Source organism: Limanda limanda, chromosome 16 (assembly GCF_963576545.1).
Source record: "Limanda limanda chromosome 16, fLimLim1.1, whole genome shotgun sequence".
Taxonomy (NCBI): Eukaryota; Metazoa; Chordata; class Actinopteri; order Pleuronectiformes; family Pleuronectidae; genus Limanda; species Limanda limanda.
Genome location: NC_083651.1, coordinates 7,800,410 through 7,826,726, shown reverse-complemented (window position 1 = coordinate 7,826,726; position 26,317 = coordinate 7,800,410). Strand labels below are relative to the sequence as shown.

Sequence of the window (26,317 nt, the reverse complement as noted above, 5' to 3'; positions counted from 1 at the left end):
AATCCCTGTTTGTTATTTGTCAGCTTTAATGACAAGTTATTTTACAAAATAAAATGTCCAGTGTAAAAAACACATCAAATAAATATAATGTATTTAAAAGATTAAACTACCCAGTTTTCGAAGTATAACGATTTATTATCATGGAGTAAACCGCTTGAGTTGATCATTCTTTTTTTCAAGGGGTAGTTAAATTGTCTCCATATTGAGATAAGCTACTTTAAAATTAATAATAATCTGATATGAATTACATGTAATAATTTAACTCTGCATCATGGGTCATTATATTTTTGGAAGATTAAGAACAGTTTGTGGATGATACTTTTAAGTCTGTTTTTTAAGGCTTTTATTTACAGGTTTTAATGAATAGTTTATTTTACTTTCAATTTTAGAATCTGGCAACGTCAGGAAAACCCCAACAGATATAAAATACTGGCTCATTGAATTCAACAAAAAGAGTTTTAGAGACTTTATTATTTTTTGTCAGCTGCTTGCTGTATATACTTTGTATATTTAAAATCTTTGCCCCACAGCAGACAAAACAAGACGCCAGCTTAATAATGTGACTCCACATGGTCAGACCCATTTGTTTCTGCTCTGTTCAGAAATCCAGATGAATAGTTTTACAGTATTACTTTAAAAGAGAAGATGGGTCGATCTAATCTCTGTGTTTTAAATACTTTGCACTCTAGACGAAAGCACAAGGCCAGATCAGCCAAATAAAACAAGACTTGAAGTTTCAAGGTGACGTGAGTCTGCCAGATGGCCAATGCTATCTTCCTGTGCAGTGATTAATTGCATTTGGTCGTGTACATGGTGGGTGTGATGGAAACTGTGAGTAAACATTTAGAATTAAATTTGACTGTGGGCATTTTAACCAAAGAACGTAGTACATATTAGATTATGTCTTATATATTATATAGTATATAAGAACTACGTAAGCATATTCAAAATAGCTTTTGCCATATTTTCTCCAAAAATATCGCTGACGGTCATTTTTATTTTTTGTTATTAAACACAATCATGCATAGTATCAGTTTTCTTTGGATATCACAGCAGTCTGTTGTCTTATCTGGAAGTGAAGGATGCATTTTCAACGGCAGCTTTATCTTCATTCACTTACATCACACATGAAGAGAAAGGCTGTGAAAGTGTGTTGCTATTGCATATTACTGCCATACAGCTCCACACTCAGGCTTCAAAACACTGCATATCAGCATAAATATACAAAACCACATGACAGTAGGTGACTGAGCTTTTGTTTTGGCAACATGGTCCAAATCCAAACTGAAAACAAACCTGTTTTACTGGAAAAAACGTAATAAAAATTCCAGGTTCCTTCTTGTATTTAAATGTGGGCACAGTGGAAGAAAACAGGACGATGGGGAACAACTCTGTAATCAAGAGGAAATGAGCTCAGCTTTTATTTTGTATTTTCTCCCACACACTGCATGATAAGCTGTGTGGGCTGCAAAATAATATCTTTGATTCCACAGTAAGAACACGGTTGACGTCACCTCCTGGTCTGTGAGCTCAGACCTTGTGTTGATCTTGGGGCCAGCGCCATCTTGGTTTTTTGATACCAGAGGTACCCATATTTGGAGGAGCAGGGGAGGAGCCTGATGAGAGTTTAGGGAACCCAACTCCATCGACTTTTAGCCCGTTGCAGAATATAAGCTCAGAGAAAAACTGAATTTATGACATTCACATAGCATGTTCAGCAAGATAATCTTCACAAATGAAAACCACTTTTGTGACTTTTGAAAAATAATAATCACTAGAAGTAAAAAGCCAACATTAAAACATCAGAGTAGATTTAAATTCATGTTCTGTGGGATGATGTTTCATTTCCAGACAACCTTTGTATCGTCTGTATTTACTGATGTTTATTTTGTGGAATAAAAAAGGAAAATGTCTTGAGCTTGTGATTCCCACAGAGTTTATATATTAGACGTTTCTAAATCCCATTTGAAAACACTTCAACTGGGGATTGGGAAACTGAGAAGTGCAAAGATGCAAACTCATTCCTGTATATCAGGACTCATTCCTGCTGCAGTTTATTCAAGATTATCTACATGGTTTGTCTCATCTCTTATAATGCCCCTGACTTTGACCTACAGTATAAAACAAAGCTACTCCGTGGGTTTGACCTCTCTGTCAGGATGCATTGACCGTTTCCTGTCATTTACCATAACTGCAGAGAGAAAGAACCACAAGGAGCTGAGTCGGAGAGACGCTGCATGGCTGACAGTGAGTGCAAGGAAAGGAAATGATACTAAAGATGGTGCTTGAAGAAAGATGCAAAGATGAGTTTTTGTACTGTACTGCTGTATAGCCATGCTAGTAGCGGCAGCTTGACTTTGCAAAACCACCAAAAACAAATCTCACTTTTCTGCTTTGGTGGTCAGAGTAGGAGAGGCTCGGCTCTGTGGCGTGCGCTCAGCTCTTCGCTGTAGGCAGCAGCGGACACTCCTGTATCTGAGCCTCGTCCACTGACCCCTCCGGCAGATGAACCGTCATCGTACAGGCCCGAATCCCCCCCAGAGGCTCCAGCACGTTGAACACTCGGTCCCACGCATCCTGCTCTGGATCGTACCGCTGCACGATGTCCACCATGCACCTGCTGTTCCACGAATACCCTCCCACTACATAGATCTGCCCGTTAAACACAGTCACTCCGACGTCACTCTGGCCCCGGGACATGGGCGCCACCACCGTCCACTGGTCCGTGTCTGGGCTGTAGTACTCGCAGCCCAGGACGTCGTCGTAGTCACTGCTGCCTCGGAAGTGATTCCCGCCCATGACGTAGAGTCTGTCTCCCACGGTGCACATGCAGTGCAGTCCGCGGAGCTCCCTCATGTCGGCCCGTCGGCTCCAGGTGTCGGCCACAGCGTCATAGCACCAAAGCTCCTTCTGGAAGGCGTCCCGGGTGATTCCACCTGAGGGACAGAGCAGAAGCCAACATACATGATATTATATATATATATATTTAATGTAAATCGTGAAAAATATACAATCCTAAGTCAATTTGCCTGTAGTTTAGAATTTTTTTTTTATTTGAGTTATTATTTTTGTAAAAGGCGTGAGTTGCAAGACACTGTTTTGGACTGAAATTATACGGTATATGGTTTGATACAGGATGTTGTGACCACATAACTTCTGTGTTGTATTCTAGTTAATAATAAATAAATAAAGATTACCAACCGTAAGAGAAATGTAACATTTTGATCGTGCACAATGTAACCATGCTCATTTCCCCTTTGATTGATCATGATCGAATCTTACACAATGTAACCTTGATCATGCTGTATCCTGTACAACTGAATGAATCTTGGCCTGATTGCTTTAACTAAGGTATTATTGCCTTGATGTCATCAGAAGATCCTGACCTTTGGCTTAGAAACACCCTCAACCAGGGGAGGAAGGAGCCAAATGTATAAAGAGAATAGAAGAGCTTCCCATCAGGGTGCATATTACAAAAAAACCTCTGTCTTGTGAACCATGCTCTGAGCATTAAAGCGTGACAATACTGTTAGAGTTTTGTTTCTCGTTCCTCTTTGTCAGAGTGGGATTGCAGAAATCCGGAGACCCCAACACTGTGCAGCAGTATCGATTTCTGGGTTTTAACGTTCTTGAAAAACACCTTGGGCCCCCTCAACCACATGTCTTTGTGTTTCCTGCTTCTCCGTCCTACGTGTGATACTTATGTTTCTGCTCTTACCACAAGAGGCCGGTTTCCTGTCCAACGTTGCTAAGAAACCTGCCTCGGATCAGACAACGAGCAGCCGCTGAGGCTGCTGCTAAACAGGAAGTGGTTTCAAATAAGGTCGGCCATGCAAGTGCTGTATAAAATTCATCTTGTCAAGGTGGAACTTTCTCATATTTAGAAAACCGCTGTCAAATCTGCCTGAAAAGGTTGAGATGTGAACACTGATGGACGTGATCTGTATGAATGACAGGGTTTCCACATTTTTGTATCATCTTCCTAAACAATTTATAAAAGTCTAAGTGGGCAAGAAAATCACAATTTAATTCAGATGTTACACAGCTGCTTGATATTAATATTATAAGTAAACCCAGAGTCGTGGTTTCTATTTCAGTCTGAATTCTCTATCTTGATTACAGGGTTAGTGAACAGCTTAAGGCTTTTCTGCTTGTGTGATATTGAATTATATATTTTAGCAACAATTAAAACTCTTTGTGGAGCATTTTCACATTGACCCAAACACACGAGATGCACAAATTCTGCTTTGCGTAGGTCAATGTATTTGGCTCGAGGAGTCTAGTTGTACATCTGACAATGGCTGACATGTGATGACTGTTTATGAGTCATTTGCTGAAACATCTAAAATGAGTGCGTAGTGTTTCTCGACAAGTCCTGCCCTGAAGCTTCACAACAATGTTGCACACCCTTACATAAGAGGAAGTCTGGTTGGATGGTTTGAGAATGCAAAGAATGGGTTGTGTTTACTTTTACCACAAATACAAGTTCTCTGTAACTCTAAGCATGACCACGATCTTTCCCCTACAGTAGCTTTTGTTTCCTAAATCTTGACAGACCTTCAACGACAAATCTTATGGAATCGAAACCAACATTTGAGTCACATTTTAAACAGTAACGTGTGAAGTTTATTTTGTTTGCCAGTCACTAATTTTCTCTATTGTGTCTTTTTTTTCTTCTCTCTATTTTGAAAGTTTTTAATCTAAGGCAGCAACCTCTTTAATCTGTATCTATCTTCAATGGTTTTATCTTATTCCTATTATTATTTTTATATTCACTTTCCAAAAATAAACAATTTATAAAACCATTATTCAAAAGCTTCACTTGAAAACTTTATTTAACGTTAATGATACATTTACTAATACTTATGCAGTGATAAACGTTTCTGTTGCCATGTTGTGCATTGAATAATTGGATATACAGAATAAACTATGTTCTTAAAAATGTTAATAAATGGCTCATGTTCTGGATGTCCTGCAATGTTACCCAAAATCCTACCTCCTAGTGAAAGTAATTTACCTTTACAAGGAAACCCAAACGTTATTAATGGCTTTGAAGTGATAGAGAACTTATTAGTAAATTGTTACTAAGCAGGAGTAGAGCCATTCATTTCAGATTATCAGCGCATCATGAATTGTGGTTTATCGGAATGTGATCCCCAGATTAATTATATTGAAATTCGTTAAATTAGTGTGAATAACAAACTTTTTTACCTGAGATGTACATGAGGTTACCGTGAACCGTTCCGGCATGACCGTAGTGAGGCTCATTCATGTTGCTCACAAACGTCCACTCGTTCTTCTTCAGGTTGTAGCACTCCACCGTGTCTGAGCACAGAGACACAAGTGGGTCAAAACTTTATTCACATTCACAGTATCATAGTATAATAGAGTAGTTTTCAATAATCTATTAGCACAATAGTTGAAATTGTACCCTAATTTCAGTAATTTAAACTGCAATTCCTCATGTATTACATAATATATGAAACAATGATGGAAATGAATCATCAGTGCACAAACTGACAACAGAGGTAGAAGAAGCATTTGCAGCAGCTCACCGATCTCTCCGGACTCGTTCCTTCCTCCAACTGCTAACAGTCTCCCCTTCAAAGCACTGAGGTGGAAGAACGTCCTCTTCTCGTTGAGTGAAGCAATCTGAAGCCACCTGTCGAAGCGCGGGTCGTAGCGGTACGCGCTGTCGATTGCCGTCTTACCCTTGGTGTCGTATGTGCTCTGGCCTGTGGGGAATACAAGTTAATGACCTCCAAACGACCAACAAACACAGGTGCTGACCAACACAGGTTAAATACCCCAAACCTCCCTTTAAGCAGCTTTTAGACACGCAATCAACTACGGAGATCCCCTGGAGTTTCTCTGGAGATGATGTATGTGTGATTGCAAATGTCCGCTGATGTCGATGTGATGTAAACGAAAACACGTGACCTCTGCAGCAGAATTGATATGTTACTTCCTGCCTCTGCCTTCTGCACCACCCCTTAACCTGAATCCTGCAAAGGATTCGTTGCTGTTTTGAACGCGTCTGAGCGGAAAGCGTTGTGCATGTTTGAAAGGCAATCTGCGGAGAAAGTCCGGACGCAAATATCAAGAGTTGCTCCGCAGGTCATGTCTGAAAACAGTTTTAGTCACTTAGAATACGTCTTTCCAGAAACACAACGAGTAAGTCCAATTCCCTCATTACACTTTTACAACTTCTAAAAACAATATGACCATATTTTCCTTTTCTTGCATTTCCTGTGTCTCAATCAAATGTTTTGGTGTCAAACTGTTCGTACCGAAACGCCTGAAGGAGTCAACGCTTACTCTCTAGGTAATGTGATGTGAGCATTGTCCTGAAAGTGTCGACGGTTTGCAGTACAGTGTACAGTGGTCGTACTGACCTCCAACAATAAACAGGAAGTCGCCCAGAAGAGCGACACCATGTTGGTAGCGTGGAGCCTCCATGGGTTTAAGGGCCCTCCAGTGGTCAGTGTGTTCATCATACAGCCTCAGCTCGCGGCTCACTACCAGCTGCTGCCTCATCACGCCGCCCAGCGCCAGAATATGCGTGGAGTTCGAGCGTATTTGGGTCCGCTCAGTTTGCAGGGCCGGCTGCATGAACGGCATCATCTGGTAGTTGCTGGCCTCAAGCAGGAGGTTCACACAGGCCGTTTCAGAGCGCATCATGGAGTCGCCTCCTTCCTCATCATCCTGTGAGATCTGGATCAGCTCATTGGGGCTCATCAGTGGGAAGCGAATATGACGCATTAAAGAATAGATGGACGAGCGACGTTTGGGGTGGTCGTGGGCCAGCCATCCTCTGGCGATGTTGTAGAGCTCCAGCTCAGAGAAACCTTCCAGCGAGTTGCTGGCCAGAGCGTTGGCCATGCTGGTCTCTGAGAGCTGGAGGTAACGGTCACTCTGCACCATGGCAGAGAGGTTATAACTCACAAACTGACCTGGTTTGAAAGAAAAAAAGAGTAATATGAATCTTTCAGTTTATTCCACCAAAAGGTTTGTTCCCTCCCCCTGTCTGTTGGTTAGATTGTCAGCAGGATTACGCAAAAAATGGATTTACAAAAAAACTTGGTGGAATTATGGGGCATGGGTCAAGAAAGAACCCATTAGATTGCTTAATGGATCTGGACGAAGAGACAGATCCAGATTTTTCCCTACTTTTTTCAACACTTTAGTTGATTGATATCTGTGAGTTTGCCTGGAGGTATACACTCTTCTGAGTGTTTTTTTAGTTTGAGTTATTGAACCAAAAAGATTGGTACGATGAATTTCAGTGATCTTACATCGGGTCCATTATATGGACTTTTTCTTCTGATTGGTGAGATTGGAAATAAAACTCTTGATGCACTAGTCGTTAAACTGACAATATGACACTTCAGCCACTAGGGGTCTCTCAATCAAAACAATAACAATGAAAATCTACATTACATAGCAAACAGCAACGAATAATCCTGATCTCTCTCAAGTGACCATAAAAATTGCAGACAGGGGACCTAGCCAGCAGTTTGTTCATCATAGGATATTTGAAGTCATAGCAGAGACGGATATAGCCACATGTAAAGAGGAAATGTTGCAATTAAAAGCCGACAAATTAAACCTTCCCTTGAATACAATTGGGGATTCCTCTGAGTTTAAACTGGCTGGAAACACTTTTGAATGAAGAATCGTTACATATTATATCGTTAACATGAATTGCAAAGATAGTTTTCTCTTACCTATATTTAACTTAACGTCCTCCAGAAGCAAGTCAGTGGCGATGCGTTCGATTTCCACACAGTTATCAATCGTGATCTGTGAACAAAATCCCAGAAAATAGTTTATTTTCTTTACTTTCTGCATCACTTTCATATTGGCTGAGTCATGACGTTTTTCATTGTGCACGGTACAGCTAACACAAAGAAAAGGTGTAGGGGAAGGACAGTTTAATGAGCTCTGTCCTTCAGTACCCTCGAATATAATTGATGAGTGCAGAAATGTGACATATAACTTTTTAAAAAACCCTCTCACCTCACTGCTCAGAAGCTGATTACAGAAGCTCAGCACGGGCATGACCTGCAAGAAGTTTGCAGCCTCCAGGGTGTCCTGGAGATTACTCATGTCCAGGCTGACTTTGGATGTGTAAATGAAGTCTATAATGTTTTTTAAACCCAACTGAGTCACCCCATGCAGTTTGATCTCTTTCATATCCTGCTCCCTCATGCCTCCTGAGCAAAGACAAAAAAAAAGTACAGAGTCACGGACAAGGTGAAAAAGTTATTCTGCAGATTTGTCCGGTGCAGAAACGGCACCGTCAGCAAGATACAAAGACAAAGCTGACTATAAAAAGTTTGCAGTTGCTCAATCCACAAGAAGTGAATAGTAGAAGTCAAGTAATCTAACAGCAGAAGAATATAAGGCAGAAGTGAAGAAAAATGGCCACCACACACTTCCTCTTCTTTTACTACAGTGTGAAAAAAAGAGTGGAGAAACACGACGAAAGCATAGAAGGAGTGGGTCACTGGAATGGATGTTTATACTGTATGTTGTTGAGCGATGACCACTCACCAGTGAACATGGCCTTGAAATAGTCACTGGATGAAGCCATGATGACTCTGTGGACTGGGAAGGTTTCGTTGCTATCCCCTGGAACCAGTATGACATCGCAGAGAGTCGTATCTGCCCGAAAATGATCAAAGCCCTGTGTGAGAGAGAAAACAAACCTGAACATCTCTGAAATATATCTGTCCAATATCTAGATATCTGGAGCTGGTGGAAGAATGTAGGAGGTGTTGGTGGAAGGCAAAAAAGAAGATAAAGAAGAGCCACCAAGAAGATCACAGAAACAAGGCCGGGACCCCCACCTGATTAACACAATATATCATATCATATTATATTATACTGCATTACATTGCATATTGCAATCTGATACTGTTCACGGTTTTTTTGCATTTAGCATTTCACTTTTTTACTCTACTTTTTATATCTTTTATCTTTTATATATTTTTATTCAGAAATGTTTATGTCAAAATAAATGTTACTTTGTATAAATATTGGTAAAAAGTGAGTAAATAAGAAGTAAACAGTGAGTAAATATATACTGGTTTCCTATTTTTTATTGCTCTTCTATGTATGTTGTATTTATTGCGTTTTTGTGTTTCTATGTTCATTGTAGGCACCAATAACCAAAGCAAATTCCTTGTATGTGTAAACGTACTTGGCAATAAAATACTTCTGATTCTGATTCTGATTCTGAAACTGCCGAAAAGGTGTCTGTGGATTAAGAAGGCTGATGAATGGTATTGCCTGTCAGTCACAACGTCTACCTGCAACACAGCTGCTCCATGGTCAGTGCTGCTGAACACCTTGGACAGCGGTCGAGGAGGAAGCTTGGGCTTGGTTGCTTTGTCCGGGCGTTTCGGCGGCATCTTCACAGGCGGCGAGGGAAGAGCAGGAGCCGGAGCTGGAGCCGGAGCTGGAGCAGCAGCTTGTGGAGGAGGCCTGTCATCTATAGCATCAAAGATGTGATTAAAGTCATGATACTGCTTTTAAGGCAGGTGCATGGATTGTATAGAAGGTGTAGAAGTAATAACCCCAAAATGCCAGAATCAGAGGTAAAAGTTCTCAACTGCAACAGTCAGATTGATGTTCTTAAAGGTTCAATGTTTCCTGGTGAAATGTTGCATACGTTGTAAATATTTGTACTTGTATGAATGTTGTTAGTCTTGTTGAGCACCACTAGAGTAAATGTACCGAGTCCTTTATCATTTTATGCATTCGTTCCGTGTTTGCATTGAATACTTTGGAAACAGATTTCATCGGGATGTCAAAATTTCTCCTCTGTCTTTTGTCAAATATTAAGTCAAGATAAGTTTATGTATAAAGCACATTTAAATGTATTTATTCGACCAGAGTCGTTAAACCAAAACGTAATAAAAAACATAGAGAGACATACTGAGAACAGTTAAAAGCCTGAGAAAACATGTGAATCTTGACTTTATCCTTAAATATCTCGATGTAAGGAGAACACTTATTGGAAGAAATGTATTGTAATAATTGAAAAGTGAAATGGAATTGGAGCAGGCGAGCCAGTGACCACGCACCTTGGTGCACAGGTCTCTCAGCTGCAGCCGGGGGTCTTTCCGGCTGAGCTGGAGGTCTCGGTGGATCCCTGGACTGATGCCTGCTGCCAAAAAGAGACCGTCTGCGGCTCAGCCTCCCAGTCCCGCTTTCGTCTCCACTTCCCCTGCAGAGAAGAAGGAGGAGGAGGAGGAGTGGGAGGAGAAGGAGGAGGAGGTGTATAACTGTGACATTTAACTTCCCCAAAGCAAATAGCATATAGAGATTAAGCTGTACTAAAAACTGCTTCATTTGATTTGATTTTATTAACCAGCAACATAGAAGCAATTTAATGCAACTGAGAAAAAAAAACAGATCTATTTTGACAGTTTAATTAACTGTATATTCAGTTTGATTCAAATTTTTATTCTCTGTCTCTTTCGTTTCAAGTTGTGTACAAGTTCAACTTGCTTCATCAGAACTGACAGATGTTAACACAGCTGACGAAAGTCACCCATCTGTTTTTCTTACTGTGTGTGTGTGTGTGTGTGTGTGTGTGTGTGTGTGTGTGTGTGTGGGTGCGTCTGTGCCCTTAAAAAGAAGGAACTAGCAAACGCTTTTTTTAAAAAAACACTTCTTTCGAAAGTGCTTCCTGCCAAACTACTCACATACAGTAAGTCCAGGTTAAAAAAACAAAACAAAGAGAAATACTTGGCAAACAAAACTAAATATTATTTTACTTTACATAAACCAAAACGAAGGTATAAACTGTCAGTTTCTAGAATAATGGAGCTATTGTACTTAAGTATTAATCTGACATTATAATTAAAACCAGTTTCACTCAAACTGCCAAAATGTTGTACCTTACCTGCTTTATTCATGGTACATTATTTAAAATGTAACATGAGGAAGTCAAGAATCAAAATGATTTAATATTTTGGCAAAACTGTTTCAAGAGTAACTAAGTAAATCATTAATAAATGTAAAATTTGTTTCTTATTAGCATTAATCACAGGGTGCAGTAGTAGATATCAAACTTAACACTGTAGACACAGGCTAGGACAGGATTACAAATATGGAAATCAAACACTTTTAACTTGAAAGACTGTGTTTCCAACATAAAGACACTTAAACATAAAGCTCCAGTTAGTGATGCATTCAGTGACACCCTGAATTTATCCTCTGTCTTTTAAGGGTGTTGAATAAAAAAAGAAAAATACCCCATCTCATTGGGCTCCTGAGGACTGTCGTTCCGCTGGCGAGACTTTCTGAGGACAAAAAAAAAAAAAGTATTTATATTATTAGCTTTTTTGTCTGGTGCTATAGAGGTTTTGTCCCCAGAGGAAGGAGACAGTTTGTTTATGTGGAAGTTCATCCATGCAAGAAGCTAAACTATTACATCCCGTGTATGATGATTCTTTTTTGACACTAAGTTAGTCTGATTTTTCTTAAGTTTCCTGAAGTGAATTTACCTTTCTCACACAATTTCAGACTCTGATAAATTATCTGTGATAAACGTGACCGACAATACAAACTTCACCGACCTTGACTTTAAACCTTCTAGTTCAGTCTTTACCAAAATGCATTTATTGTCACTGACATTTATTTACTGTGTCTGCTGAGCCCCCCCCGAAAATTTTTTTCCTGTGTATTTTTTTATCTGAAACTTTAGTCAGAGACGCTGCAGCTTCTCTTTTTGTAAATAGATGCTCAAAATATTATCCACATGCATATATTTGAATTAAACCAAAATATAATCTGACAAAAGATTTCAATTATATATTTGAGGATCTCCATAGATTTTTGCTTATTCTATTCTATTGTTGCAAACAGGACTCAAATCTGTAATGGCCGTTTCTCTTGTGTGTACTTGTTGTCTTACCCATTTCAATTTCTAAACTGAGGTTAAAATATCCTGGAGCACATAACTGCACCATATGAGGGCGTGTTGGTGTCCTCTTTCTAAAATACTTCTTCTTTCTTCTGGTTGTTTTGACCTGTTAATCATGTTTTTAGAGCCCCACCATAATGGATGTCATCATGATCTGTCATTTAAAACTATTTAATGTTAGTAATAACATACAATGAGTTTCAGAATCAATGGGTAAATTGTCTAAGGTGTGATCGATAGTTGAGGGGCTCCTCTGCACTTTAAGTAAGCTCTTACATGAAGCACAGTGAAGTGGATCTACCACATTCTAATTCTTTCTCAACTCATCAGTGTCATAATGAAGAGACACAACACCTCGGGGTCATTAACATCATACATTATATTTAACAGAAATAAAACAAGTTATACACTACACTCTTTAGGCTAAATGCACCTTCCTGTGCAGCTTTGTAATACTCTGTTATCATGGGTTAGTGCAGGCGCCTCACACAGGGCCGTATCCCAACCTACCTGGAAGAAATCCTCCTCAGCAGATTGGACCCGAGGCCCTTCTCCAGCCTGACCGTGGGACCAACCAGAGCTCCGAGAGGAAGAGTTGAGCAGAGAGCGTCTGCTGCACTGTACACGCTGGTTGGAGATCTGAGGCGTCTGAGCAAAGCATCATAGTGTCTGTAGCTTAACACAGACCTCAGCCACTTCCTGTTCTACTTCTGTGTATCGCCGTCGGAGTCTTTCTGCACCTTGACGCTCAACACCACAGTGTGTCAGATACTGTGGGTTAAATGAGCAGAAAGTTTCACACAGGATTTTTTCAGGTCTTTTAGTAAGCGTTTGGAACTATCGTGCTTGATTCTTACATTTCTAATGGCAATTGTATATCTTTCTCTAGATGAAGCTGAAATCATGAAACATACTCATACTGTGTTTTCTAGATGCTGGTGAGAATCCGGCCTGTTCAAGGTTCAAGCACTGATTGGTTTAGTTCTGGATTTTTTTCATTCTCGAGTTTTCCCCCTGTTACAGTCTTTTGATTTATCTTTGTGTTGGACTCGTTGTTTAATTCATAGACTTTGTGATATTTGGTTTGCACTTGTATTCTCCTTGTGTTTGGACTTTGTTTTTGTATATTTGGACATGTTTTTTATTTATAGCAACGTTCTTTCCTAGTGTTTGTTTTTTGTATTTACTTCTCAGTTGTTTGATAATATAAGATAATAAAATATAAGATAATCCTATAAGATAAGATAATCGCACAATGGGGACATTTTCAATATTACAGCAGCAAGAGTCAGAAATAGGCATCAGTAAGTAATAAGTAAAATGCAATAGCTAAGTGTAAGGAGTGTTTTCACTTTGAGTATATTACCATTTAAATGATTGATTGATGTTTTCACCGATTTACATTTGTGTGTTGGTTTGTCCGTTAGTTAGCAAGATTACTCAAAAACGAATCAACCAATTTCCATGAAGGTTTGTGAAGAGGTGGGGCGTGACCCAAGGATCAACCTTTTATATTTGGATGCAGATCTGGAGCAGGGGGGGGGGATCCAAGATTTTTTTTTCACCTTTTTGTCAGAATTGTGAGATATTTTTGTTTATTTTTCAGAGGAATGATTTTTTGAGTTTTAGATCCATGACTTCTTCACACCTCTATGTCTCACCATGGTCCAGTTTCTAAACGCCCTGTTCGACAAATCTGCTTTTCCTTCATTCGGGTCCTGCTACTCATAAACCTTACAGAGTATCACTGATTCGATTATATTAGATCCATTGGGGAATAAAACACAATAGAGCTATTTTCACAATTGCCACAAGCTTTTGTAAAGATACTGTAAAGATACTGTAAAGATACTGTGGCCACTTTTGTTTGCATCTCTCGATCAGACTCGTACAACCGAATCCTCCCTGTATTCAACAGTGTAATTGTAATTCTCCTCGAGCGTAAACGACTTCTGCTACAGCTACATGTGTGTTTCCCTGCTTGACAAAAACAAATCTTCATACTCTCAGCAGGTGTTTATTATGGCACAAAACCATCTGGCAGCTTTTCAAACCACAGGGCAAATTCTTTTTATGTTGTTCTCATTACAATAAAACCAAAAGAAATTTGTCATTGTCATAATCAAGCCTCCATCCCCTCCAAACGCAAACACACTTTCATTATTCACTTGCTAAATCTGCCACTGACCCTCGGGCTCCCCCACACACTCTCACTTCACTCTGAACACATGTTGGATGTCAGACACGAGACATATCCAAATGATGGAAGCTTCCCCAAATGTATCGCGTTTCCTTTAAATGATAAATACACAAGGTTTCAGGTGGACATCTCTCAGTTCATCATTTCACGATTCAGTCTGTGGCTCAACTACTTCTGGTTTGGTTCAGTCCTGTGGGGGGAGGCTGCCGTCATTGTCCACACTGCTGCCCTCTGCTGGCCAGTTACAGTTTGGCGAACTGAATCAGGTTCCTGTTGATTTCAGCGACGTTCCTGCAGCCTGAATCATATGAATATAAACAAAATGACACTGTTGAGATTAAATATTGCTGAATGTGCACAAAATGTATTCACATGGCGACTGTCTGGCTGCTTTCAGTGACTTGACATCTCAAAGGCCCTGTTCACACCAGGCCAAACCTGGCTCTCTCGAGGGATCTGATTTCATCTCCTTGCACAAGATTTCTGTTTGCAGAAAACCCGTTTGAAGAGTTACCTACAAATCATTGTTGTCAAAGTTTCACAACCAACTGAGTAAGTTCGAATGAGAACGTACTCTTGTTTGCATTGAGAACTTCAGTGGACGTAGACAGTGGCCGTACACAGGGGCACTGGATGTCAGAGAGAGATGGCAGTGGTGTATTCTTTTTTACAACATTTTAAACTAGGTTTTGTATATTTTAAACTACAAGTGCACTTTCAGTCCTTGCCTACGGAAGAGGATTAGGGCCACTGTGGAAAAAACAAGTGAGTTCTGAGTTTAATCTCAGAATTCTGACTTTTTTTTCAATATTCTGACTTTTCTCAGAATTCTGACTTTTTTCTCAGAATTCTGACTTTAATATCAGAATTCTGAGTTTAAACTCAGAACTCACTTGTTTTTTCCACAGTGGCCCTAATCCTCTTCCGTACTTGCCTAACATTATCTGTGTCGTGTTCTACATATGTGCATTATAAAATACACTGAATGTTCTCAAAGAAAACGAAATGTTACATAAAAAATAAAAAAAAAGACCCATTACTTTGCTCCCCTCAAAATGTAACTGTAGAAAATTAAATACAATTTCTTCAATTGATTTGAGGAACAGTAGTATTTTTTTGCCCGGCTGTTACTGGCCCCCTCAGCTCCCAGAGTACCCACACCACCACCTGATGTGTTGTGTTGATCTCAATGAGTCCCCTGTGATCACGTGTGTAACTTGTTTTAACATGAGCAGACTCACCCGATAAAGCCATGGACAGACGGAATTCATCATTCAGGATTTGCAGTACCTCCCTCACTCCCTCCTCTCCCTGGAAGATCACACAGGAACCATAATTATTATAAAACACAAAATATCTTATCATCCATTGACTTAACTTTGATTGAATTCATGTGATCTTGACTGAAAGGACGTCATTGAGTTTAGACGGAGTTAGAGGTTACAGACTGTGTTCAGTTCAAGAGCAGTTTAAATCACACGAAGGCCTCAGCTTCTACAATGTCAGCGACTTTCAAGGATAAACTTAAACTGTGGAGGTCGGTGGAGTATGTGGAGCTTTAACAAATCCAAGAACTACATCAACAGAGTCAGACTTCAGTCAGTAATAATACCATAATGACAAGAAACAACTCAATCAATAATCCATCAAAGGACACAAATACACACAGAGTACGTCACACGGTCATATCAGTGCTGCTCTCCTACCTTGTACGCAAGGCCCCACACTGCTGGACGGCCAATGAAAACACACTTGGCGCCCAAGGCCAGCGCTTTCAAAACATCACTTCCTGTCCTGATGCCTCCGTCCACATAGACCTCGATCCTTCCTTGCACCGTGTCCACAATCTCTGACAGCGCATCGATCTGTTGGCAGCAGAGGCGGAGACGTAAGGCCACTGCTATTTATCAAAGAGATGTCGACTCGCTTTCCACTGCACCTCAAGTTTAACTGTATGTGTTGCCACAGACTGAAAAACATTTCCCTTAAACATTTTGAAACCAGAATGACAGCAAACAAATGATATAATACTATGATATTATTACTGCAATATCACTGTCACAATAAAGGGATAGAACATTTTTAGGATTGAAACCTACCTCATGTCTTTGTCCTGAATATAAAGCTAGGATAAGTAGATTTCATTAGAGAGAGACTCCAGTTGCAGTAATGTTACTTGCCTTGTGTTTTTAGAGCTAACAGCAGTACAAAAGCCACATGATACAACTGCTCTAGCTGCTATAATACTTCCTATTCTCCTGTATCGGGGCTTCACCTCTACGTCCAAAGCATCAATCCTCAGACTGTGATACCCCACTAATTAACTTTGGACAGGACAATTCTCAAATATGAAATAAAATGTGATATGGTCTGTGAGTACCGAGGCCGGTCCTCCATCCAACTGTCTCCCTCCGTGGTTTGAGACAATGATGCCCTGGACGCCGTGCTCCACGGCCAGCTCCGCGTCCTCCTTGGTCAGGATGCCCTTGATGATAATGGGCAGGCGGGTGATGGACTGCAGCCAGTACACGTCTTTCCAGCTGATAGATGGGTCCAAGGTATTGGCCGGGATCCCATAATCCTCTGGTCCTGCAGTCTCCTGCTGGTACACAACGTACAACAACAACTGATTTATGCATGTAGTTGATGAACTACTGCTGTTTCTTGTGGGGGGGCAGGTCTGATACTACTGGTACATGGAGTTGATCTTTTGTGATATTTAGTTTATTGATTAATAAAACAAAATGCATTAATAATTTCCTATGCACAAAAACAGAATCCTTAACCAGCTTAAATAAATATATTGAATTGGTAACACACAAAGTAATTAACGCAAACAAGTTATAGTAACTCAATTGTTAACTTTAATCTAAAATAAAAATGGAATACCTTTTGTGTACTACTAATTGCCAGTAACACTGATTTTTATTAAATTGGTCGAAAAAGTGAATTTTTTCAGTGTCTATGCTTTGACTATATCAAATACTACAAAAACCTAGTAGTGACATAATTGCATTGGTGATCAGTTAATCAATGATTATGTGATATTAATAATTTTCAAAATGTTACAATATGGCAGGAAGCCGAATTTATAACTGTAACATGCAGGTTACAGTTTCTTCTTCACAGTCTCATTAATTATAACAGTTCTGATACGGCAACTTTAAATCCCTCAACGGCAGATGTGCAAACCCCAGTGTCACCTTTACAATTGTCCCTCATAAGCATGGGCAAGTAGGAACCAAAGGCAATGAGAATGTAAATAAAAAAAACAAAAATACACACATTTACGTATAAACTCATCTAACAATATGCAATATGTGTATTTGATAATGAAATGTTTAGTTATATAATGAGCTTAATTCTAAGATACAAAAGATCTAATATGAAACATAAAGTAGTATAAATATATATATAATAATAAAAGTACTGTCACCTGGAAAACTCCATCGAAGTTCTTGACCTTGAGGTGAGGCGGTAGCTTGAACTGGTTGCGGATGTCGTTGCGGCGCTTCCCGGTGTAGGGCACATCGACGGTGAGGACCAGGGCCTTGTATCCCAGCGCCTCCACACGGTGCACTATCTGCTCTGAGAGCTTCCGGTCCCGGTACACGTACAGCTGGAACCAGCGGTATCCGCTCGGTGCAGCTGCCACGATCTCCTCCACCGAGCAGGTGGAGTAGGTGCTGGTGATGTAGCAGGTGTTCAGGGCCTCCGTGGCTGTGTGGAGAAAGATGAGAAGTGGTCAATGACTTGATATGTAGATCTAAAAACCCTTTGGGTTCTCTGAGAAGATCCACAAAAGATAAATAGATAGATAGATAGAGTACTTTATTCATCTCCGAAGGGAAATTAAGTTGTCATAGCAGCCGGTATATTTGAATACAATAAAATACAATACAATAAAATAAAAAATATTGAGGTAGAAAGAATAAAAAACAGAAACACAAGATAAATAGGTAGATAAGGTGCAGTGGCAAGATGATGGTAATAGTACTGATGATATGATGGTAATGTTATTGTTAGACAGTATATAAAAATAGTACAGTATATATAGTATATAATATAACATAATATATATTTATATATGATAGTAATTATACCAATATAATAGCAGTATATAGTAACAATGGCAGCAACAGTATATATAATAATAATAGTAGTAATAATATAATAATAATAATTATAATTATAACATGTACACATGTATAAATATGTGTATATAGACTTATATACACAAAGAATATACAGAGAGCATGATATAATATATGATATATAGTAGAGGTATAAATATAAGTATTTGACTATACAATAGGTAATATAATATACTATGAGTGTATAAAAAGTGCATCTGCACTGCATTTATTAATCAACTCAATTATTGAAAGCCCAGTTCAGTTTAATATTAAATGAGGAAATGATTTTGTGTCCTGTACAACATGTCGGCCTTTATTTCAGTCATATGCTTCCATCTAGTGTTGGCTATGTATGCTACGTTATTACTGGATAATAGTTATAGATAAACACAATCTCATGATCTTTTCCATTTGAGAAATGGTTTCATCATGTTTGGAACCAAAAACTGTAACTCAAACTAAATTAAGCAAGGGCTCCTCTATTAAATCTTCAACGTATCAGTTCAATTCAAATGAAGAGATGCTCCTCGCTGACCCACAAACACAGAAACACCGTCCTCACCCCGAGCTGTGGCCACCTCTCCCTCATGCCAGGCCAGGCAGTGGAAGGCCGTCGGTGCGATGCCCACTGGAAAACTGATTTCTGTCCCCTGCACGGTGGTCCGGGTGTCGCTCACCGACACGTCCCGCAAGATCCGAGGCCTCAGACGGATCCTGGGTTTGGAGAGCAGATGAACATGCGATATTAACATGATGAAGGGGGTGAAAGTTCAGGTAGATGGTGGTGTTCACTCGGTTGAAAACTACACTGTGGGGAATTTGTAGGAAAAGCATCTTTTGACCAGCTTAAGATCCGCAGAAGGTTGAGGATTATAATTATTGCATTTATGATTGATTAATGTACAGATTATTTAGTCGATTGTTTGATTAGTTCAATTATTCAAATGCTTTGCTTTACTTTACTTAACAAACACAAACCAAAGATAATTCAGTTCACGCCAATGCAGTCACACAAAATGACCTAATTTTACAATTTGAACAGCTGAAACCATAGATATCATTGATCTAAATAATTTGTGGCCTGATAAATGATATTACGTGGCTATTTAAATGAAAGCTGTATGAATCATATATGTCTCCAATGGTAGGGACGTTTATATCGTCTCATATGTGTTATGTTATAAAATGGCACATATCTATGAGAATGACTTCATGACATTGTTATGTTTAAAAACTCAAAATATATAATTACGTAAAGTAAAAGTCTATTAAACTGACTGTCTACCTCAGTTTTCTCATTTGGAGAGAAAAAAAGTCTTGAACTGTGATGGAACTAAACCAGAATATTGATACAGCATTGCAAGAACATTATCTAATATTATATAAGTCTATATATAAGTCAAAGAGAGTCTATCGAAGGTAAATTCTTATTGTAATGATAACCTGCTGTTTTTCTGAGACAAACCATATTTCTTGGAATCAGGAGAAGCTGTGATTCTGTTTTCCCAAACCTCGGAGGTAACATCATCTTTCCAGGACACAACCCAACCTTTATTCCTACTGGGAGACAGAAATTCCAACCTGACGCCAAATGCACCGGCGAATAAATCCTTGGTAACAGGTTTGTTGTAGCAAAAACATGAATGTACACATCATCGCAGAGAGGAAAAGCACTGTCTATACGTTTTCAGAAAGACATGAGCAGAGCTGAGAGGAATGCATGAGGAGACACGCAAAGGAAAAACATTGAGGAGATACAAAAATAACTTTGTCCCATTGGTAACAACTTTCAAAACAGATCATTAGTCTTCATAAAGGAGCTGGGACAACAACACTGCCTAAGCTCCGGGGGAATATAAGTGTCTGTTTGTGATTAGGAGGAATTAAAACCACACGTAAAAAAACTGTTTCAACTGAAATTAATTACAGCAGATTACAGTCCACAAAAACTTTGATTTACGATCTTTTACAAGCTGCGTCCTCGTACGACCAGGAGTTGAAACACTAATCATGTCAACCTCTAGATGTGAAGTACTTTATTCAGCATGTCAGTATGTGTCAATGAGTTACAGTGACACTGATGGCACTAAAGCTGTCAATAAAAATCCTGTTTACTCTCTGCGCTGTGTAGAGATGACCCGGCATGTTACCATAAATACAAGTATCCGAGTATTAAAAGGGACTGTTGATGCACTGATTTTGTGTATTTGTGATGAAACTGTAAACTGTACCTTTTATAAGCCAGCAGATTGTCGTCCCTGGTGCAGCATTCGTCTGCTCCGGCTGCGTAGTAATCCCAGGTGGCCTTTGAGAGATGCTCCTTGGCATACTCCTCAAAATCTGTCAGGCATACCATTGCCATCTCTGCACAGCGACCCCCCTCTCTGTTGGGGGGGGACATAGATCACAACATCTTCAGTCTCAAGCTTATTAACATTGACAAGAACAAAATTTACAATATACAAACTATGGCACACAATAGAGCGCATTTCTCTGACAAGTCCCAACAGCCAGACATTTAAATTCACTCTCCAGATTGTTATTGGAGCTGCACCAACTTGTACATACTCACAAATATCAGTTCCCTAAACATGTCTTTTTTGCATCTAGAGCCGTGAAGTATTCTCTGCGAAATCAAGGTAAAAAGTCAAAAAAACACCTCGTCTTAAAATCAATTCCTGGAAAATGTAATGCCACGTCATTCCCTGACCTGTACCGCATCCTTCCATCAAGTTTTGTGGTAATCCATCTTGCAATTTTTGTGTTATCCTGCTGAATAACAAACCAACACATGGACATGGTTGAAACCACAACTCCAACACTTTCCTTATGAAAACACATTTAACTTCATTAGATCTGGATTTTTAGGGAACTGCACCAAATTGTACACACTCATAAATGGCAGATTTTTTTCATTAAGATCCACTTAGGAATTTAACGGGTTCTTCTATGTCCCATTCCGGTAAATTTAATAAAACGTAATGCTGTTTTGGCATAATCCTGCTAAAAGTCAGACAAACACCATTAAAAACACAACCTCCTCCAAGATACATTTCACCCCATGCACAGGCCTTATAATGATGGTTCACTTAAAATATTGATTTAAATATCCACAATATATTTTGATCATATCAATAAAGTAAACTCCCTCTTGTTACACAGAGTCAGTTGTTTTTGTTTATCCCAAACTGTCGTCTCTCCTCCAGTGTCAAACAGGATCTGTCCCTTTGCATGTGAGACAAGAATGCTACGGGCACCAACAGACAACGCCATCAAGACTTACCCCGAAACGATCGATCCGTCATAAACAAAGTCCGTCCCTCTCATGTGACACATCCTCCACAGACGACTGGAGCTGCGACATCACCCCTCAAACTCAAACACCCCTCAGCAAATGTGGAACCATCACGTGGCCAACAAACCAATCCGTCAAGCCTCAAGCAGAGCAACTTAAATGATTATTTTACTTTTGTCAATGTGGACCTTTTAACAAGTTTAAATCCTGGTGTGTGTGTGTGAGTCCTTGTGTCGACTTGGTTGCTTTTGTGTCGGCACAGAATCAAACTTTCATAGAGCCACTATAAAAGCCAGTGACAGTGAATGTGACCCGAGGGTGACCCCTGCTCTTATTGTGTTTCCACAAGCTGGAAATGTGCTGATGGTGACTGCAGCTATAGTGAGGACAAGAGGTGTCTGACACAGGGCAGCGTGGTAATACAGTAGTGTAAGTATGGCCACGCACATTTACACTCTCCCTACACACAATCCTACATGCTAACAAATACAATACATACAGTAGTGTAAGTATGGCCACGCACATTTACACTCTCCGTACACACAATCCTACATGCTAACAAATACAGCACATACAGTAGTGTAAGTATGGCCACGCACATTTACACTCTCCGTACACACAATCCTACATGCTAACAACTACAATACGTACAGTAGTGTAAGTATGGCCATTCACATTTACACACTCCGTACACACAATCCTACATGCTAATAAATACAATACATACAGTATTGTAAGTATGGCCACGCACATTTACACTCTCCGTACACACAATCCTACATGCTAACAAATACAGCACATACAGTAGTGTAAGTATGGCCACGCACATTTACACGCTCCGTACACACAATCCTACATGCTAACAAATACAATACATACAGTAGTGTAAGTATGGCCACACACATTTACACGCTCCGTACACACAATCCTACATGCTAACACATACAGTACAAACATTACACGCTTCTGTCACACAATCCTACATATGAACAAATACAGTACATACAGTAGTTTACATATGGCCACGCACATTTGTTGTGTTTTAGTTGAGTTTACTCACCGATTACAAATGTTCATTCTCACTCAGTAGATTTTCCCTCTCGTCAGAATCATTACCTGAGAATAAAACACAGGGAGTTACATCACCACTGCAGACTATACAGATACTCTACTGCTGATACTTCCAGTACTGAGAGTAATACTACTACTTTGACCATTAAGACCATTGCTACTGCTTCTACTGCTAATAGTGCTGCTACTACCTCCAGTACTGGTGGTACTATTACTGCAAACATTACACTGCAACCATCACAAAAACAGAGAATATAGTACACAACTATATTACTCATGGGAGTACCACTACTGCTAAAGTTAGAAGCTGCTACTATCACAAATATTTCATATATTCATTATAATACAAACACTACTTGTGGAGCTTCCTCTAGATACTGTAAGAGTTTCAGGTTGTAAAATGATAAACACTGTTTTAACCAACACCGCTACCACTATTACTTCTACTACTACTGCTACTTCTACTACTACCATATTATATATTTATATAAGCCTTGGATTTTGACACACATTTGTGATAGCCATTGTCTCATATTATATCTGATAAACTAAATAAAAAAAGTAATAAGTTGTTGAATTTGATTACTGCTGCAATAAGTAATTCTATAGTATAATAGTGTTTTTTTTTTTACCATTGACTTTGTTCTGTGTTAGAATCTGTTATTCTTGTATTCATAGTTTAAACTTTTTATTTCATTGCTGCCCATCTTGACCATGACTCCTGAGAGAAGAGATGTTGTATCTCAATGGGACCAAATCAAATAAATGCATCTCTCCAGCACAAATCCTGTTGTATAAGTTTGCATCTGTGAACACTTGAGGGCAGTACAACACTGACTGAATCTGAAAGACTGACGTCTGTTCTTAAAGAGACACTCAACATCTGTAAAGCAGGTAAACACAAGCTTCAGTTAGTGTGTGTGTGTGTGTGTGTGTGTGTGTGTGTGTGTGTGTGTGTGTGTCAGTACTGCAGCTACTAAAAACTTTATAGAAAAACCATAGATGTCTGTAGTTAGTAGGTTATGTAGTAATACTATCTGTAGTAATATTTACTGTAGTAAACAAGACACCGCACTCCACACTCCACAACACTGTAACTCTACCAACCTGCTTTTCTTTTCTTTTAATATTTAAACTAGAATTGTTTTTTTTCCCTATATTTCTTTAACTTAAGAAAGACTAATAAGAAGGCCAATGTGAGTTTTCAAAAGTAAGTAACAATATTTGACATATTTGCAATTATACGTTCCATTACATCTTTGTACTTAAACATTTGCAAAACTATGAATAGATACAATTAAAGCAAATAAAACGTGTTGTTTGAAAATTGCAGTATATTTTTACAATCTTTATAGTTCCACCAGACTACACAGCTACAAAATCTTTTTTTTCTAACTTTAATAAAATTGGTTTATTTACTGTGAGTAAAAGCGTTTTTTCCAGTGTGGCTGGATGTGTGTGGTGAATGAGAGCTCTGTCCTGTTCATTGAATGGCTGCTGAGAGCACATTGTCCAGGTGAGTTTCTAGAATACCTGGTGTTTGACATTTAGTGTGAAATGCAAAAAAACAAGGGTAGGATCTAATCGGCTTCTGTTATAGATTATTAGTTCAACATGGGCCTTTAGTTAGCCCGGACCTTGTCTCATCCCCAGGAAATAAACACAACCTGACACCTTGTTGCTGCCATTAAAATATCTGGAAGAAAAAAAAAACCTATAGGTGTCTACATTTGGCTGAAAAAGGTAAAATAAGCTGATAAGTAGAATTCAGCAAAGTGTAAATAAAAGACAGTGAAGGGGATGAAATCATTGTCTTACCTTAAAGTCAGCTGCTTGTCCAGCTTACAGTGCGTGTTGGCTCCCTTCTCATGTGACAGGGTCATGTCAGAGGGCAGCCCCCCCGGCCCACCTGACCCCCCCTGTACGACCTTCCACCCCCCCACCCCTCCCTCACAGTGTGACGCTCCTCCCTCGGTGGCGCTGCACCAGCTATAAGCCGTCACGTCAGCACTCTGAACCCCGGCCTCTCTTTGTGCCAAAAACACACCAAAAGCTGCAGGTCAATGGTTTGTTGTCCCGTCCTCCTTCTGTCTCTACTTCCTCCCACTTTTTTCAATCCACCTTCATCCCCGTCCATATAACCAATTTGTCCTTTATTCCTTTCGTTTCTCCCTCATGTGATCTTCCCTTCCTTCCCACCTGAAGGTATTTTGTCTGCGTGAGTTTGTCCAAGCCGTTCAGTCAATATTTGTCTAATGCAAAATAAGTTTTCACCCTGGTTAATAATGAATCCTCACTGTACAAAGCTAACAGTAGATCAGATTTTTGTTGGGCTACTCATTGCCTTGTTTTCCACAGAGCTGGAGTTTGCACTCACAGGTCAGGAGTCTAAAAATAATAAAGACTTTTTCCAACTCAGATAAGTTTAGTTTATGAGTTTATTTTATACACAATTTATAAAGAGTCCATCACATGTAAAGCATCAGACAAAATCTAGTCTCCATGTCTGAAAATGTTTCTAAAGGTCAATGATCACATGACTGATTCGTCTTGATTCATGTTTAAAGTTTTGTTTTAAAAATACTTAAATAAGCTTGTGTATTTTCTGATTAACGTGTGAATTTAGCTACATTTTTCTGCCGCCCTCACCGTGGTTGCGATAGTAACTTATTTGAATGTAATTAGAAATTGATTGACAAGTACTTTTTCCTGAATTTTGTTGTTTAATGTTGCAGTGTGTTAAATTTAGTGACATAAAGTTTCACGTTGCAGCTGAACACCCCTAACCTCATCCTCCCCTACATGTGGAACCTCTGTTTTCAAACAAAACACAAAGGGGGTTTAGTTTGTCCAGTTTGGGCTACTACAAGGAACATGGCGGCCTCCATAGAGGCCTAATGCTCTGTTGGAATTTGCACAGCATTTTGAGAGGTCGACGTTCAAGAGTCACCAACTGCTTGACGACACATGCCTCAGGTCCGAGTGTAAAGAAGTCATAGCTGTGTGTCATAATCAGATCTGTAACATGTAAACAGGAATATGAATGGAATGTTCTATTAGCAACTCATGGAAACGTCATAATCAGAAATACCTCCTCATTTCAATGTCGAACCCTCACCTCCTGTTCACTTCTGATCTTTGCGAGCGAGGAAACGGACAGAACATTTGCTGCCTGTGGAAAAAATTGCAGTGTGGCGTCGCGTGGAGTTCAACGATATTGGCTTTGCATTTGCAAATGTGGGACCAGGCCCTTATTCCCAATGGGGTCAACAGTTTGAATATTGGTGTCCATGTAAATGTAATCAGTGCTTAAGTGGTGGTGTAAGATCATGAGTTAATTTCTAAATCAGGCACATATTTGAAAATCAAAGAAAACTGTCATAGTTCTAATGAATACAACTTTGGAATGATGGTTCCTTATTTCACAGATTGTTTAATTGTGTGACGGAGCGGCCCCGTCACTGACCACCAGCGGTCCAAGCACACACACTCAAACATTTTCACGCTTCCTGTTACAGTTCCTAGTTGATCACCATCTAACCATCATCTACTCTGTTTAGCGGTGGGCCGACCGAGGGTGCACACTCGTCAGCTCCGCACCTGGGTTACACACACACATACTTACCAGCGGCTGAGGGACACTGCGGGTTCATCTCGCCGTCAGAGTAAAGTTAGAG

General features: G+C 39.5%; 2 protein-coding genes across 3 annotated transcripts; both read right to left on the bottom strand.

Moving 5' to 3' along the window:
* Nucleotides 1-1,392: 1,392 nt before the first annotated feature.
* On the bottom strand, nucleotides 1,393-13,203 carry si:rp71-68n21.9 (kelch-like protein 9). Its single transcript, XM_061089096.1, has 12 exons — nucleotides 13,193-13,203; nucleotides 12,449-12,586; nucleotides 11,268-11,315; nucleotides 10,092-10,234; nucleotides 9,315-9,496; nucleotides 8,557-8,689; nucleotides 8,020-8,216; nucleotides 7,728-7,803; nucleotides 6,396-6,953; nucleotides 5,556-5,735; nucleotides 5,212-5,325; nucleotides 1,393-2,936 (listed from the first exon to the last, which is right to left on the bottom strand). The coding sequence occupies exons 1-12, from the start codon at nucleotides 13,201-13,203 to the stop codon at nucleotides 2,437-2,439; spliced, it is 2,280 nt and encodes a 759-aa protein (XP_060945079.1). The 3' UTR covers nucleotides 1,393-2,436.
* Nucleotides 13,204-13,939: 736 nt separating this feature from the next.
* Nucleotides 13,940-24,543, bottom strand: hao2 (hydroxyacid oxidase 2 (long chain)). Of its 2 annotated transcripts, none has more exons than XM_061088734.1 (9): nucleotides 24,459-24,543; nucleotides 22,630-22,685; nucleotides 20,506-20,658; nucleotides 18,837-18,988; nucleotides 17,575-17,858; nucleotides 16,519-16,740; nucleotides 15,845-16,003; nucleotides 15,380-15,449; nucleotides 13,940-14,436 (listed from the first exon to the last, which is right to left on the bottom strand). In XM_061088734.1, exons 2-9 carry the CDS (start codon nucleotides 22,644-22,646, stop codon nucleotides 14,381-14,383), a joined length of 1,113 nt encoding a protein of 370 aa, XP_060944717.1. In that variant the 5' UTR covers nucleotides 22,647-22,685; nucleotides 24,459-24,543; the 3' UTR covers nucleotides 13,940-14,380. The 2 variants fall into 2 exon arrangements, with proteins under 2 accessions (XP_060944717.1, XP_060944718.1); XM_061088735.1 differs by having other exon boundaries at nucleotides 16,519-16,737.
* Between the last annotated feature and the right edge of the window lie 1,774 nt (nucleotides 24,544-26,317).